At 29.6% G+C, this 13,491-nt stretch overlaps 1 protein-coding gene across 4 annotated transcripts in view; it reads left to right on the top strand.

Annotated features, from left to right (window-relative positions):
* LOC107441786 (tyrosine-protein phosphatase 69D) overlaps nt 1–13,491 on the top strand; it is a 542,487-nt gene that overhangs the window by 336,581 nt on the left and 192,415 nt on the right. For all 4 annotated transcript variants that reach the window (XM_071183653.2, XM_071183654.2, XM_043039328.3 and 1 more), the window contains one exon: nt 9,963–10,259. In XM_071183653.2, the coding sequence (XP_071039754.1) occupies nt 9,963–10,259 (297 nt within the window). The remainder of the gene's footprint in view (nt 1–9,962; nt 10,260–13,491) is intronic.

A 13,491-nucleotide genomic window follows, 5' to 3' on the forward strand; every position in this document is an offset into this window, starting at 1 on the left:
TCATACAAGTATTCCAGGTAGGCAGGGGATAAATTGACATTTTCATCGTTATCGTTTATCTACAGCTTGTTTGATGGCTTTGGATACGTGCATTCCAATAAACCGATAATGAAATTGCTCTAGGTTGTACTACCGATATAGAAATGTTCTAAATCCAGAATTTATTTTTGGCTTTTGAACAGATGGCTTCTTAGCTTCGCTTAAATCAAATAAATTCTGAAATTAATGAAGGAAAAGTTAGAAATTTAAAAATATACGTTTTAATTTAATAGGAAATCTCAGTTCTTATTTACAAATTTAAATTTTTTTTCCTTCATATTTTAGTACTATTGTGTAACTAAGATGCATTTTATTGTAAGAAGAAACTTTAAAATGCTCAGTGGCTGACTGAACATATCAAAACAATAGATATTGTCACAAAAGAAATTTGTTTTTATTTGTAAGCAATTAGTTTTATCAACATATTTCTTTCCTTTCCATAATTAAATTTAGCCACATTTTATACGTGCTACATGTATTTAATCAATGAAACATTAATACTGAAAAAATGTATAGAAAATAAAATTTAAATATGGTTAGAAAAAAACTGAACTGAATAATATTAAGGAACAAAGTGAAGCAAATTAATCTATTAATATTAACTTTGCTAAATACACTAATGCTAAATATATTATTTCAGTCATAATAACATTCTTCTCTAAATTTCGAAACTATGGTAGAGCCATGCATTTAATTTAAAATTACACTTCAAAGGTTTTAATTACATAAATAAACCAGTGGCTCTGACATATTTCTTCATAATCTTGTTTATTTACATTCCCTTTTACCCATTTATTTTCTATATTTTTAAAATTATAAATCTTTAGTTCCTTTATATCTCTTAATTAAATAAATTTTAATAAAATTATTATAAAATATTCTAGTACGAACAAAGAAAAAAATTAAACCCGATAATAATTAAATAAGATTTATATAGCTGTGAAATGAAAAAATAAATATTCGTTTTTGTTCTCCATTGGCTGTAACAAGATCGATGACGCATGCAAAATATATAATTAATATGCATAGAAAAATTAGTTAAAATTAAAATATTGAAGCCAAAGCTTAATTTATTTTTAATATTTGTAAAATTCTTAATTTGTCATCATTATAATGATCCTAAAATATTATCCCGTGATTTTATAAAATTAAAATTAAACAAACAATGAACGGCAAACTGCTTATAAACCGAACTATTTATAATATCTATTTATTATTTAATTTCTATTTACTATTTACCACTTAATTTATATTTGTGATTTATTTATAATTTACTTTATTATTTATTTATTATTTAATTTTATATTTACTATTTTATTTATTATTTATTTATAACTATTTATCATTTGACTTATAGAACCTCATAAGTTAAATTAAAACTCAACAGTAGAAAAACGATATAAAATACTCGTCCAATTCGTAGTATTAGTTCAAAGCCTCAAGGGGTTATTTATAACTGTTTTGAAAACTTCATTATTTTTCCAGCATTTTATCACCAATGCTATTTTTATCTCGGAATTACCTTCCACCCTCGAATGTATTGTTTTATCACCCATTTAGTAAGATTGGTCAACTTGCTGTTTGTTATTTAACTTTTGAAATCGTGGAATAAAGCTTTCGGGTGAATTTTCGGGTGAATTTCCCTCATTGTAACGACAAATGCTGAATATCCAACTTTTATTTTAATCAGAATCATCACCCACTCGTGTCCAACCACTTATAGTGCGACTTTGAGGAGAACTCCTCCAGACGAAAAGTCTGGGCTGTCTGTTGCTTCGTTAACAAGCGAGATCACATTTCTAATGGGGGTGAAATGGGGAAATGAAGGTGTCGATTGGTTTACTTACGCAGACCTATGCAAAGATCATGACGATGATCATGACACCCCTATTCGAAGTGACTTTCCCTCGTAACCATGGTACCCGCCAAGACGCGAGACTGATGTCTGGAGGAGTTCTCCTGAAATCAGCACTATAGTCCTGTTTTCTAAAGTTCACTCTTTTTAACAGCCAATGGTAGAAATGATACGTCATTTTGAATCCTCTCAAACAATACCTGAGCAGAAACTCCCATTTCCACTTCACAACCTACGAGAGGACTTCCCGCAACAACAGATTTCACGCGCAACTTGCTGATTGCAGACGCCACTTGTTTTGCCTTTTGCCAGGATCGAACTCACGACCTCCAGCTCACTATAAGTGGTGTGAGTATCAGTCAGCGCCACCGGAGCACTACTTGTATTCAAACATGTATTCAAAACTCAATCGAATTTACTTTGATTTGTTTCAATAGCAACTGATTGTTCTTACAAAATTAAATTGAGCATGAAGTCAGAGGCACCTTACAACATCCTTTGTCCTACTCAGTGGCACACACTTAAAAAATCCTTCTCAGAAAGTAGAACCTCTTAATTTTTGCTCAGTGATTTCGCATGTGCATAGCATATACAAAATCACTAGAATTCGTGCTCTTTTCTTTATTTCTTAATTTAGTTTTGGACACTTCTTTTTACCTTACATTTTACTACATTTTCGGCATTCACATTAGAAGGAAATCACTTCATTTAGATGAAATGGGATTTACACTAAATACCAGTCAAAGTTGATTATGCTTTTTAAACGTTATTGATTTAATTTGTAATTTTAAGAGCATAAGTAGAAGTAAGAAGTTTCTATGAAGGCAGAATTTTTTGATATTTGGTATTATTTGTTCTTAATGATAAATCAATCAAAATCAATTATGATTTTGTAGTTTTCTATTTTTCCGTTCAAATGGTTATTGTATACCGGAAATTCCGTTTTTTTTCTTCAAAATTATGGTTCTTATTGCCATTTAGCAAAAAATACGAAACTTAAAAGTAAATTATACCAAATAAATGGTTTTTATGCCATTCTCTAAGGTATCTTTAAAAAGGTATCTTGATAAAATTTAAAAATTTTATCTCCTTTCATGGAACTATATTTTATTGTTAATTTTCACAGACCATTGCCAAAGGTTTTCGAAAAAAATTACCAAGCTGTTTAGCTTTCCCATATAGTCAGACAAATTTTAGCACATTTTGGTATTTTTGCCCATACTTTTTTCTCCATGCACAATTAGTCTCACCTAAATACTGAATATTTTTTATTATGAATGCAATTTGCATACTTTACAGCAATAAGTTATAATGTGAAACAGTTCTATATTTTCCAAAGAGGTGATATGTCTGCTTATCTAATAGTGAAAAATTACAGTTGGCTTTTGGTTGCTGTAATTGCAGTAGGGAACCGATTATCCGGAACGATCGGGACCATCGCTATTCCGGATAACTGATTTTTCCGGTTTTCTGAATCGCTACAAAAAGCCGTTTTTTTATTGTCAAATTCAACTAAAAATTTTATATTTGGAAATAATCTTGAAAAGAAGAAAAAACGATGAAGTAATACACTAATGATTGTTTCCAAAATGATGGTAAGGTAAACATCTTTCAAAAAAGAAAGAAAAATCTTGAAATCTTATGAGGAGAAAAACATTTGTTGTTTCAAAAATGGCGGGAAAATTTATCGAATTTCGTTCCGGTTATTTGGTTTTCCGGTTTTCTGATTTCCGGATAACGGGTTCTGTACTGTATATGATATATTTTAATAACAACCAAAGTTATGAACACAGATTGTGTAATTGTATAAAAATGATAACTTCTTCAGCCAGAACAAAACAAAAACATATTTGTTTTTAAGAAGGATATCAATTTTTCGATATAAATACAATATTTTTAAGTTCCATGTATTTTATAAAAAATAAAAAACCTATAATATAACCAATATTTCTCCTTTAAAATTAGGTCTCTGAAAGGAAATTGTAATTTCCTTATAAATATCCTAAACAATAAAGCTATTTATAAAAACAAGGGGCATTTCAAAAGCCCAGTAATTGTTACGGCATATAAAAATATTGATAAACAAATTTCGAAATATATTTTAATAAAAGTTTATTAATACTATTAAAAGGAAAATATTTTACACTTATTTTACATACAAATGGGATATAAATAGGTGTATTTGAAAACGAAATCATATTCGCTTGATTTAAAGTCATATAATTTATGAAATTATATTTAAAAGCTCTGTATATATATTTAACTATCATATTGATCATTGTGTTTTGATACATACAAGTTTATCATAATTAAACCCAAATTCAACATTTGCTTTCAATCAATAACTTAAATTTCAATGAATAGTGCTCGGTTGATTGCTCATAACTTATTCATCCTGAAATGAATAATTTTGATTTTGCAATCAATGAATTCCCTACGAAAGTCTTTGTTTCAATAAAAGTTTCCCATTTATCGTATATGATTGCATACGGAATGTAATCAAATGCAATTTATGGAAAATAGATGAATCATCATCCACCGCTTTATTTTCATATTTTTCAGGCATTGACTGGGTTACTAGAGATAATGTAAGGTTTTGGTACTAAATTGAATGACAAATTAATAAAAGTATTCTATATCTTTCAGATAAATTTGTGCCATTCACGTAAAATCTGTTATTTAAACAATAAATTTGACACTCTGAAATATGATACATGCCCAATAAAAATATATTAAACGGAAAACTTGAAATAAATATTTATTCAGTGTTTAGCGCGTGAGGCAATTTACCCAATGTTATACATTTCAAAATTTTTTATTCTAAAATTTCATCTTTTTTTTTCGTACATTAAAAGCTGGAAGTAAGTCATTTAAAATATTTTTTTTTATTAATTATCGGAATTTTTAAAGACATGTTTATTCAATTTACTGTTCACCTATATGTTTTTTTTCTCTTAACTTTATGTGTATTCCTATGAACAATGAAAACCATGAGACAATGAAAAAATGAAAAATATTAGAAAATATGACAACCAAAGTTGACGTCTTCAGGGGGCACCAACTTCAGATGTCATAAAGGCAAAACCTTTTCTATCGAGAAAGCAAGACAAAAGTCTAAAATTGCTTTCTCTGTACCTTAAATTGCCAAAGTCTAGGAAAAGAATGCATAATATACAATAAAACACAGAAGAATACTATATAAAATACAATTTAAAATACAGAAGCATATACACTAGAATAAAAACAAGACAAATACAAAAGAAAAGTAAAAACGAAAGCTTACCTGAAATGAAAAAAAAAATACAATAGTTAAATAATACAACCGACTGCAAGACACAAATAAAATAAAATAAACATAAAAACAACAGTATTATTCTTATTTTCAATTTCTTTTATATTTTGAGTTCCTTACTTAAGAGAACACATGTTAGATAAACCAATGCCAATAAACAATTATTATATTTTTTACATACTTAACTTTTTTTAGATTTTTCTGCGCTTGAAGAGTTTTCTTTCTTTCTGTTTTATGTTCCTCCTCAGAGCGCTATAGAACGTGCATGGTCAAAATGTTGAATGTTTTCTTTTAAATTGACTATGATTCATTCTAAGATTCATTCAAATTAGCCATACCACATTAACTGGCAAAACCAGTTAAATAATTTATAAGAAAAGAGTTAAAAATCGCGATTATTTTATTTTTTTTATTTCTTTTGGGCTGATTTTGTTTATATTTTGACTTTGAGGGGACTCAGGTGATAGAGCGTTCTCCACCCAATTAGGTGACCCAGGTTCGAATCCCAGAGATAGCTAGTTGATACGAACTCTGCCCCCAGCTCACACCAACCACAGAGCTAACGTAAAACATCCTCAGTGGTAGACGGATCACGATTTAGGATCCCCTTACCATCGAGTTAATCGTGGGATGTAATCGTGGTTTTCCTCTCCATGTAATGCAAATGCTGGTTAGTTCCATTAAAATGTCCTTCACGATGTCTAGTTTTTCTCAATGCTTGGATCCAGGAGTTCCCTTGTCATCTAGGTTGAGTTCATAATTACAAGGCTATGGATTTGAAAACTGATAAATTTTCGTAAACTCAGAATTAGGTTGATTACTCAACACCGGTTATAAAATAAAATATATTTTGAAATTCAAAATTATATTTGGATGAAAAAATACGCAAATCTCTTTACTCACTTATTTTTCAATCAACATTAAATTAAATAAAAACATAAGACATCAGCTGATTATCTTCGGTCAAAGATGATGCATAGTTTATGCATAGTTTATGTTTCATGAATTTATTAGTTTGTAGATGTTTCTCTGTATTATCAATCAAACTTAAAAAATGCCATTTAAAAACCGAAGTCGTAAACTCAGAATTAGGTTGACTACTCAACACCGGTTGCAAAATAAAATATATTTTGAAATTAGAAATTATGTTTGGAAATAAAAATATGCAAATCATTTAACTCACCTATTTTTCAATCATCATTAAATTAAATACAGACATGAAACATTAACTGATTATCTTCGGTTAAAGATGGTGATGTATAATGCATCATTTATGTTTCATGAATTTATTAGTTTGTAGATATTTCTTTGTATTATCAATCAAACTTCAAAAATATCATTCAAAAAGCAAAGTCGTAAACTCAGAATTAGGTTGACTACTCAACACCGGTTATAAAATAAAATATATTTTAAAATTCGAAATTATATTTGGATGCAAAAATATATCAAAATCTCTTAACTCACTTATTTTTCTATCATCATTAAATTAAATAAAAACATAAAGCATCAGCTGATTATCTTCGGTTAAATATGCTGATATATAATGCATAGTCTATGCTTCATGAATTTATTAGTTTGTAGATATTTCTTTGTATTATCAATCAAATTTCAAAAATATCATTCAAAAAACAAAGTCTTTCGGCTTCAGATTCAAGTACAAAATACTCAAATTACAATTATATTAAGATAGACTGTACAGTGTTTTTTTTTATAATATGAACTCTAATAACTAACACTTTTTTCCTTCTTAAAAAAAACGTTTTTTTCAAAGAAGCTAGATACAAATGGGTTAGTTAAGAAAAGTATTGTGCTCCCTTTATTCGAAATCATGATAAGAAGATAATTTTTTCAAGTTTTTTACTCTAATTAGACACAAATATGCTTCATGAGCAAAGAAATCTTAAAATTTGCCTAATAACTTAATTATAAATACGGGGAGTGTTAAAATTAAACTCGTTATTTTTGGAATAAATTTAAAATTTGCTTATTAGTATTCATTGATGTCTTCAGAAACAGGAAAAATACTCTTTGAAATTAATGTTTGAAGAGTATCTGTTATTCGGAGCACAATCTTTGCCTAAAGCTGTTTCTAGAGTAAATATCCAAGTTGTCATATTAGTCAATATTCCCTTACACTTAATGATGAAAGGGATGCGAAATAAAAATTTCACTTTTTTGAAAACTTTAATAAAAAAAACTCTTAAGCTAAGTTTCAGAAGCCAGTACTTTAAGAAAAAAAAATTTTAAAAAATACTTATTGAACTAAAATTCACCCCTCAAGGTTCCTATCATAGCAAAATTTCCTAACTTGTAAATCATTAAAGTTAATGATATATAAAATTAAATACAGATTAAACAACAACACACTTATGGTACTTGACATTTCCAGCCTTTATGGATTGTAATAAGGAAGAACACACACCCAAATATCAAAATATATCGGAATTATAATAAAAATACTAATGTTGTATCGTAAAGACCTATCCCAAGATGTAAACACAAGGTGACTTGCCGCAAATTATAACTCATATGCCTTTAATAGTTTGACAATTAGGGTCAATTTAAATAAACTATTTATTTTCTCATAACCAAGACAATAATTCAATGCCTCGGTTGCTTCTTTTAGCTGATTTCCTTGATTGATTTAAGTCGAAAATAGATATAAAAATAATTCTATTGCTGCCATTAGGTTCTTATAAATTATCGATGTCCTAAAGTACTACAAATAACCCTTATACTAATAATCAACAATAGACTTTTAATTCCTGTGTTACAATTTATGTTTAATTTATGATGCTTATTAAAAAAGAAATTATCTATCTATATTATATAAAACGCTAATACGTACGTATGTATGTATGTATGTATCAATAAAACCGATGATATTTCTTTTCTCGCGCTGGCAACAGTTTTCATTTTTAATTTATTGGATTCGGTGCGCAAGAGCACGTAGTGAGCAACCAGATAACAATAACCAGAGTGAGCATTATCAGGTTGTTCAATTCAGATTCATGCACTAAAAACATGACAATATTTAATTTAAACTCAATTAGGAATTAATTAATTAATTGAAGTGAGAATGCTTTAAAAGGCCGCTGTTGAATTGATATTTTTTTACTGGGAGCTACCTAAACGTCTAAAAAACGTTTAAGTGTTTGTATTGAATGCATTGAATTTTTTTATATTTCGCGTTTATTTATGCATTGAATTTTCACGCCTTAAAATGCAAAATATTAGTGAAGCAATATTTGATACTTTATTTTGCTAATATGTTTCTTATTTAGCTAATGTTTTGATTTTTTCACCATGTACAATCTAAATAGCTAATATACTTTTTTAAAAGCCAATAAGAACATTGGTAGAATTCTTCTACATAAGTACAATACTATGTCTTTGATGATAAAATACTATGTCTTTGATGATAAAATACTATGTCTTTGATGATAATATATTATGTCTTTGTGCTAGAACATTGTGTCCATTGGCGAGTGAGCGCAGCGAGCCATGGCTCACGGCGTGAACCACATAGGATTGCGTAGCAAATCTGGGGGATTGGCGAGCGTCAGCGAACAGGGGGCGGAGCCTCCTAGTTTTAAATAATTGTTTAAACAATAGTTATTTAAGCAAATATTTTCGAGGGAGAAAATTAGTTTTATAGACTAAATTAATATACAATTAATAATAATCATAATCATGGTTCACGGCGTGAACCACATAGGATTGCGTAGCAATTCTCGGGGGTTGGCGAGCATTAGCGAGCAGGGGGCGGAGCCTCCTAGTGTTAATGAAATTCGGTTAAAACTTCTATCATGTTATCATCTCAGCATTATTCACCGCAACAATCTCTTACAATGAAGTGTAATGCTGTTAAAATTTTGCTCGAGCCAAATATGACATTTTGACATGGAGAATCTTTTAGCACAGAAATTCTGGCTCCATGCCCCAAGCAATTTTGAGAAAATTGACCTCTAGGTATATTTAAAAGGCAAAACAAATAACACCTAAATGAAAAGATAATTTTAGGAAAATAAGAGAATTTAACTTAAATTGAAACATAAAAATGAAATAAAAGAAACATGAATGCACTGTAAACCGAATCAAATTACGGTATAAAGTAACGGCACCCTGAGTACCGAAACTTTTTACCGTAACTTAAATCAGAATTTTTTACAGTGTGCAATGTAGGTCTTCATTAGGAGACACCCAGTGTGCATTGATAAAAGAGCTTTTCTTTAAATAACTGGTTAACAAAACAAAAGTGCTATTTGTCCTTTTAAAGCAATACTTTTCTTCTATAAGTTATTCTCCTTTGTTTTATTTTATGTTCCGTCGTTGAACAGCCGACCTAATTTTGGGTTTACTACTACTAATATTCAACTCAGTAACCTTGTAATTTGAACCCAATCTAAAAGACACGGTAACTTCTAGATCAAGCCATGAGAGAAATTTGCCTTCGTGGAGGACTTTTTGACGGAACTAACCCGCATTTGCAGGGTTAGAATTAGAACTGGTCTATAGTGACAGGGTCAGAGCTCGTCGATCATGGGTTAGAGTTCCATTGCCTGACGGCAAAGGGTTTCGAACCCATGATCCGTTTACCACTGAGGATATATTTTACGTCAACACTGTGATCGCTGAGAGCTAGGTGCGGAATTCATATTGACTAGCCATCGTTGGGATTCTAACCCGGTTTTTCTCATTGGAAGTTGAATGCTCTATCCCATGAGCCACTACGACTCTCTTCTTTGTTTTAATATGTTTTTTTTTTATTTTCAGAGCCAGCTGAGATATCTGTGGATTCAGTTGAAGCTCTGGATTCAAGGACCGCTTTACTCCGCTGGAGCTTAGAATACAAAGGAAATTTACCAATAAAACGTTACCACTTGCAGATGAAAAACTATAGCACCGGAGGAGCTGATTGGTTGGATATGGACGATAAAATTCCTTCAAATGCTACCAGCTATACCGTAAGATATTTAGCACCAGCAGTAACTTATGGTTTTCAACTGGCAGCAGTGAATGAAGCCGGACATAGCAACTGGGAAGCAAAGAATCTCACTATGCCAGCTGATGGTAATTCATTGAAAAAATATTTGTGATTATTGTTGTTAAAATTATAAGTAGTGATCTCAATTCTTTCACATCGAAGTAAGCCCAATTCAGATTGCCCTATTATAGTTCTGGAAGCCCTTCAAGCGGTGAGCCTCTGGGTAAAATTGTACGGAAATTCCCCTACTACGCAGTACTTTCTAATTGAATGACATGGGAGAAACTGGAATTTTTTATGCAGGAAAGCTTGCAGCTGTAAGTTCGGAAAAAGCCTGAACTAACCTAAAGTTGGGTTTAGTTCTTAAATTAAAACTGTTGTTTATTTATTTACTTGGTAGCTTGTTTTTTGCTAAACAAGTGAGGCAATGGCTGGTTGGAACAAGAATTAAATTATATTTGGCATTCCATTTTTCGCTCACACAATTAAACAATTACCTTTGTGTTGAAACTACTATGAGACTTGAGAGTGTTGCAACACCCATATCATATTACGGGTGAGCTGTTCCTAAAGACTGAATACGTTTCCTGATTTCTACTCAGAAATTTTTCTTAAGAGTTTATTGTCTGTTAAGTATTCAAATGTGCTAAATTCATAGACTTCATTTTTTTTTCTCTTAGAACACTTTCATCAACAGCAACAAAAAAAAAAAATCCACTTAAAAAAAATTGAAGATATGAAAAAATAATCAATATGTTTTTTCAACAAATAATTTTTAAAGCAATCAATATTTTCTATCAATATCATTTTATGATAGTTTTTCAATTTGAACAGTCTGCTTTTTTTTGCAGACGAGATTCTCCTCGAAATTAAAAGAGAACAAGAGAAATAGTGATACGAAATTATATTCAATAGACACTTAAATAAGAATTCATAGAAAGTCAGAAACACACGCTCAACATTTTTTCATTGCACAACTTTGCTTCTTTATCGGTTCATTATTTTGAGAAACGTCTGAAAGCGGAATGTCGATTCGATTTTAAGGGGAAAAAAATCTGGCATTATAAAGGTTTGAATTATATAAAACTGCTGTTTGAAGAAAAAAAATCCATGTTGGTTTTTTCCAGCACTCTTTCAATGTCGATTCCATGGCAACTTTCCGGCAACCATTTCCATAAATCATACATCTATAAAAATAGCCCCCCAACGATAATCGAAACAACACTCACAACAAATAACATTAATGCAGCATTTCCGGTGATTTTTCGTTGAAGGCTTTATGGTCGTTGGGTTCTGTAGTAGGTAGTGGAGATAAAAGCGACCTCCAATATCATTCACCAGGGCTCATTCTTAATGCCGACAATGGGGGTGGAGCAGCAATCGATTGCAGGTGGAACACGACAAAGGCGGGTCTCGGGCCCATAAAGGGGTTCATCCGTTTCTCTGCTCGACCTCTTGACTTATGGAAGTCGAGGGATGGAAGTTCTTTTATCCATTTGAAAGTTTAAGAAGGTCAGTCGAATTTCGACGAATTTTTAACTGCTTTTTGGAAGACATCAAACCTTTTTGAAGTCATGTTCAATCAAGAGAAAAAATTTTATTTTCCTTTTTTTTTTTTTCCTTTTTTTAATTTCATTTTCGTCATTTTTTGGATAAAGAAAAGAAAATTTAGAGGAAAAAAAATTGGGGTTTTTTTTCTGTGTAATTTGAAATTAACGCACCATGCATTTTTCTGTGTCTTAACGTAACTGGTCCAGCTATATTTTTCCGTTTAAAAATTGTATGTTTTTAAAACTGGTGTAAAAACTGAGTTTCAGAAAATAGAGTACTCTTTATGCGAAAACTTCCTCATTTCAAGTTTTATGGTTATGGTACTTTTATTGTACAATTGTTTTTGCACAACAAGAAACTCAAAAAAATTATTAAAAAATATTTTCTATTATAAACAAAGCTATTAATTAATATTATTTTTTAAAAAAAAAAAAAGCAATACATGTTATAATGTGAAGAATCTATTTGAAGAACTTTCATACGCCTAAAGCAGCCTTTAGAATTTCGTGGTACGCAGTACATTAAAATCTATCACACTCCTGGTATGTGAAAATGGCATCTTTTTTTGTGTCAGAAAATTGATTTTACAGCAAAATCATCTAATCACTGATTTATATGAATATATATATACGTATACATTTATATATATATATACATATATATATATATATATATATATATATATATATATATATATATATATATATATATATATATATATATATATATATATATATATATATATATATATATATATATATATATATATATATATATATATATATATATATATATATTTATATAAATAGATAGATAGAGAGAGATTAGGTGGATAGATAATATGAAAATCTATACACTGAACTATGTTACTTTTCAATTGTTATTAGGTCCAGTTGAAATATCTTCTTTGAAAACATTTATTATCAGTAATTACTGAATTTGAGACATTTAAGTCCATTTATCTTGAAATAGTTATTTGCAACATAAGGGACACATTAAATAGAAAAATATACATTATCAACTATCACTAATGTTAAGAAACTGAAGTATAATAGTTTATTAAAAAATTTTGAAATGGTCCCAATTTTTAATTTTTTTTAAAAAATACTTTTGTTGAGTAAACCGTTTTCAATATTTAGCAAATGACATTCCTACCTGCCCATAGTTGGCATATTAATATTTTCTAATTGAGCTTTCACGCAAAATTTTCCCAAAACTAGATTACTAAATTCAAAATCAAAGTCATTAAGAAAAAAAAACAGATTAATTGCACTTTAGTGCAACTAAATCATTAAACTGTATGAAACTTTATTTTCTCTAAACAGTAAACAGTTATTAAACGTGCAATACCACCTCAAACAACAAATTAATTTTTGCTCTTTCCTCAGATTATATAGCTTAGAGAAATAACAAAGCATTTCTTCTTAACAGAGCCACGAAATTTTTCCCATTTATTTAAATAATTTCATTACCCAGTGGATAAATTCAGCAATAAGTCATCATTATAAGAAAGCTGGTATTTTTCCAAAACTTAAAATAAGAACGTGAGCCCGATAAATAAATCTTGGCTTTTGTTGTTTATTATGCTTTTTTCTTCCTTTTTTAAAACTGGAGGAATGAAATATCTTTCGAATAATCTTCCAGCATTTTCAATAAAACTATCTTAGAATCTTTAGAATTCACTATCGTCTCAAGAAATAAAATTGAGTTGATTTTATATGATTGAAAATGCGTAGAATAAATTCGGGGGGATATGAAGAAAGAATT

The sequence above is a fragment of the Parasteatoda tepidariorum genome, chromosome 7, assembly GCF_982258835.1.
Source record: "Parasteatoda tepidariorum strain Cologne lab strain chromosome 7, Ptep-v5.0, whole genome shotgun sequence".
In the NCBI taxonomy this organism is placed as follows: Eukaryota; Metazoa; Arthropoda; class Arachnida; order Araneae; family Theridiidae; genus Parasteatoda; species Parasteatoda tepidariorum.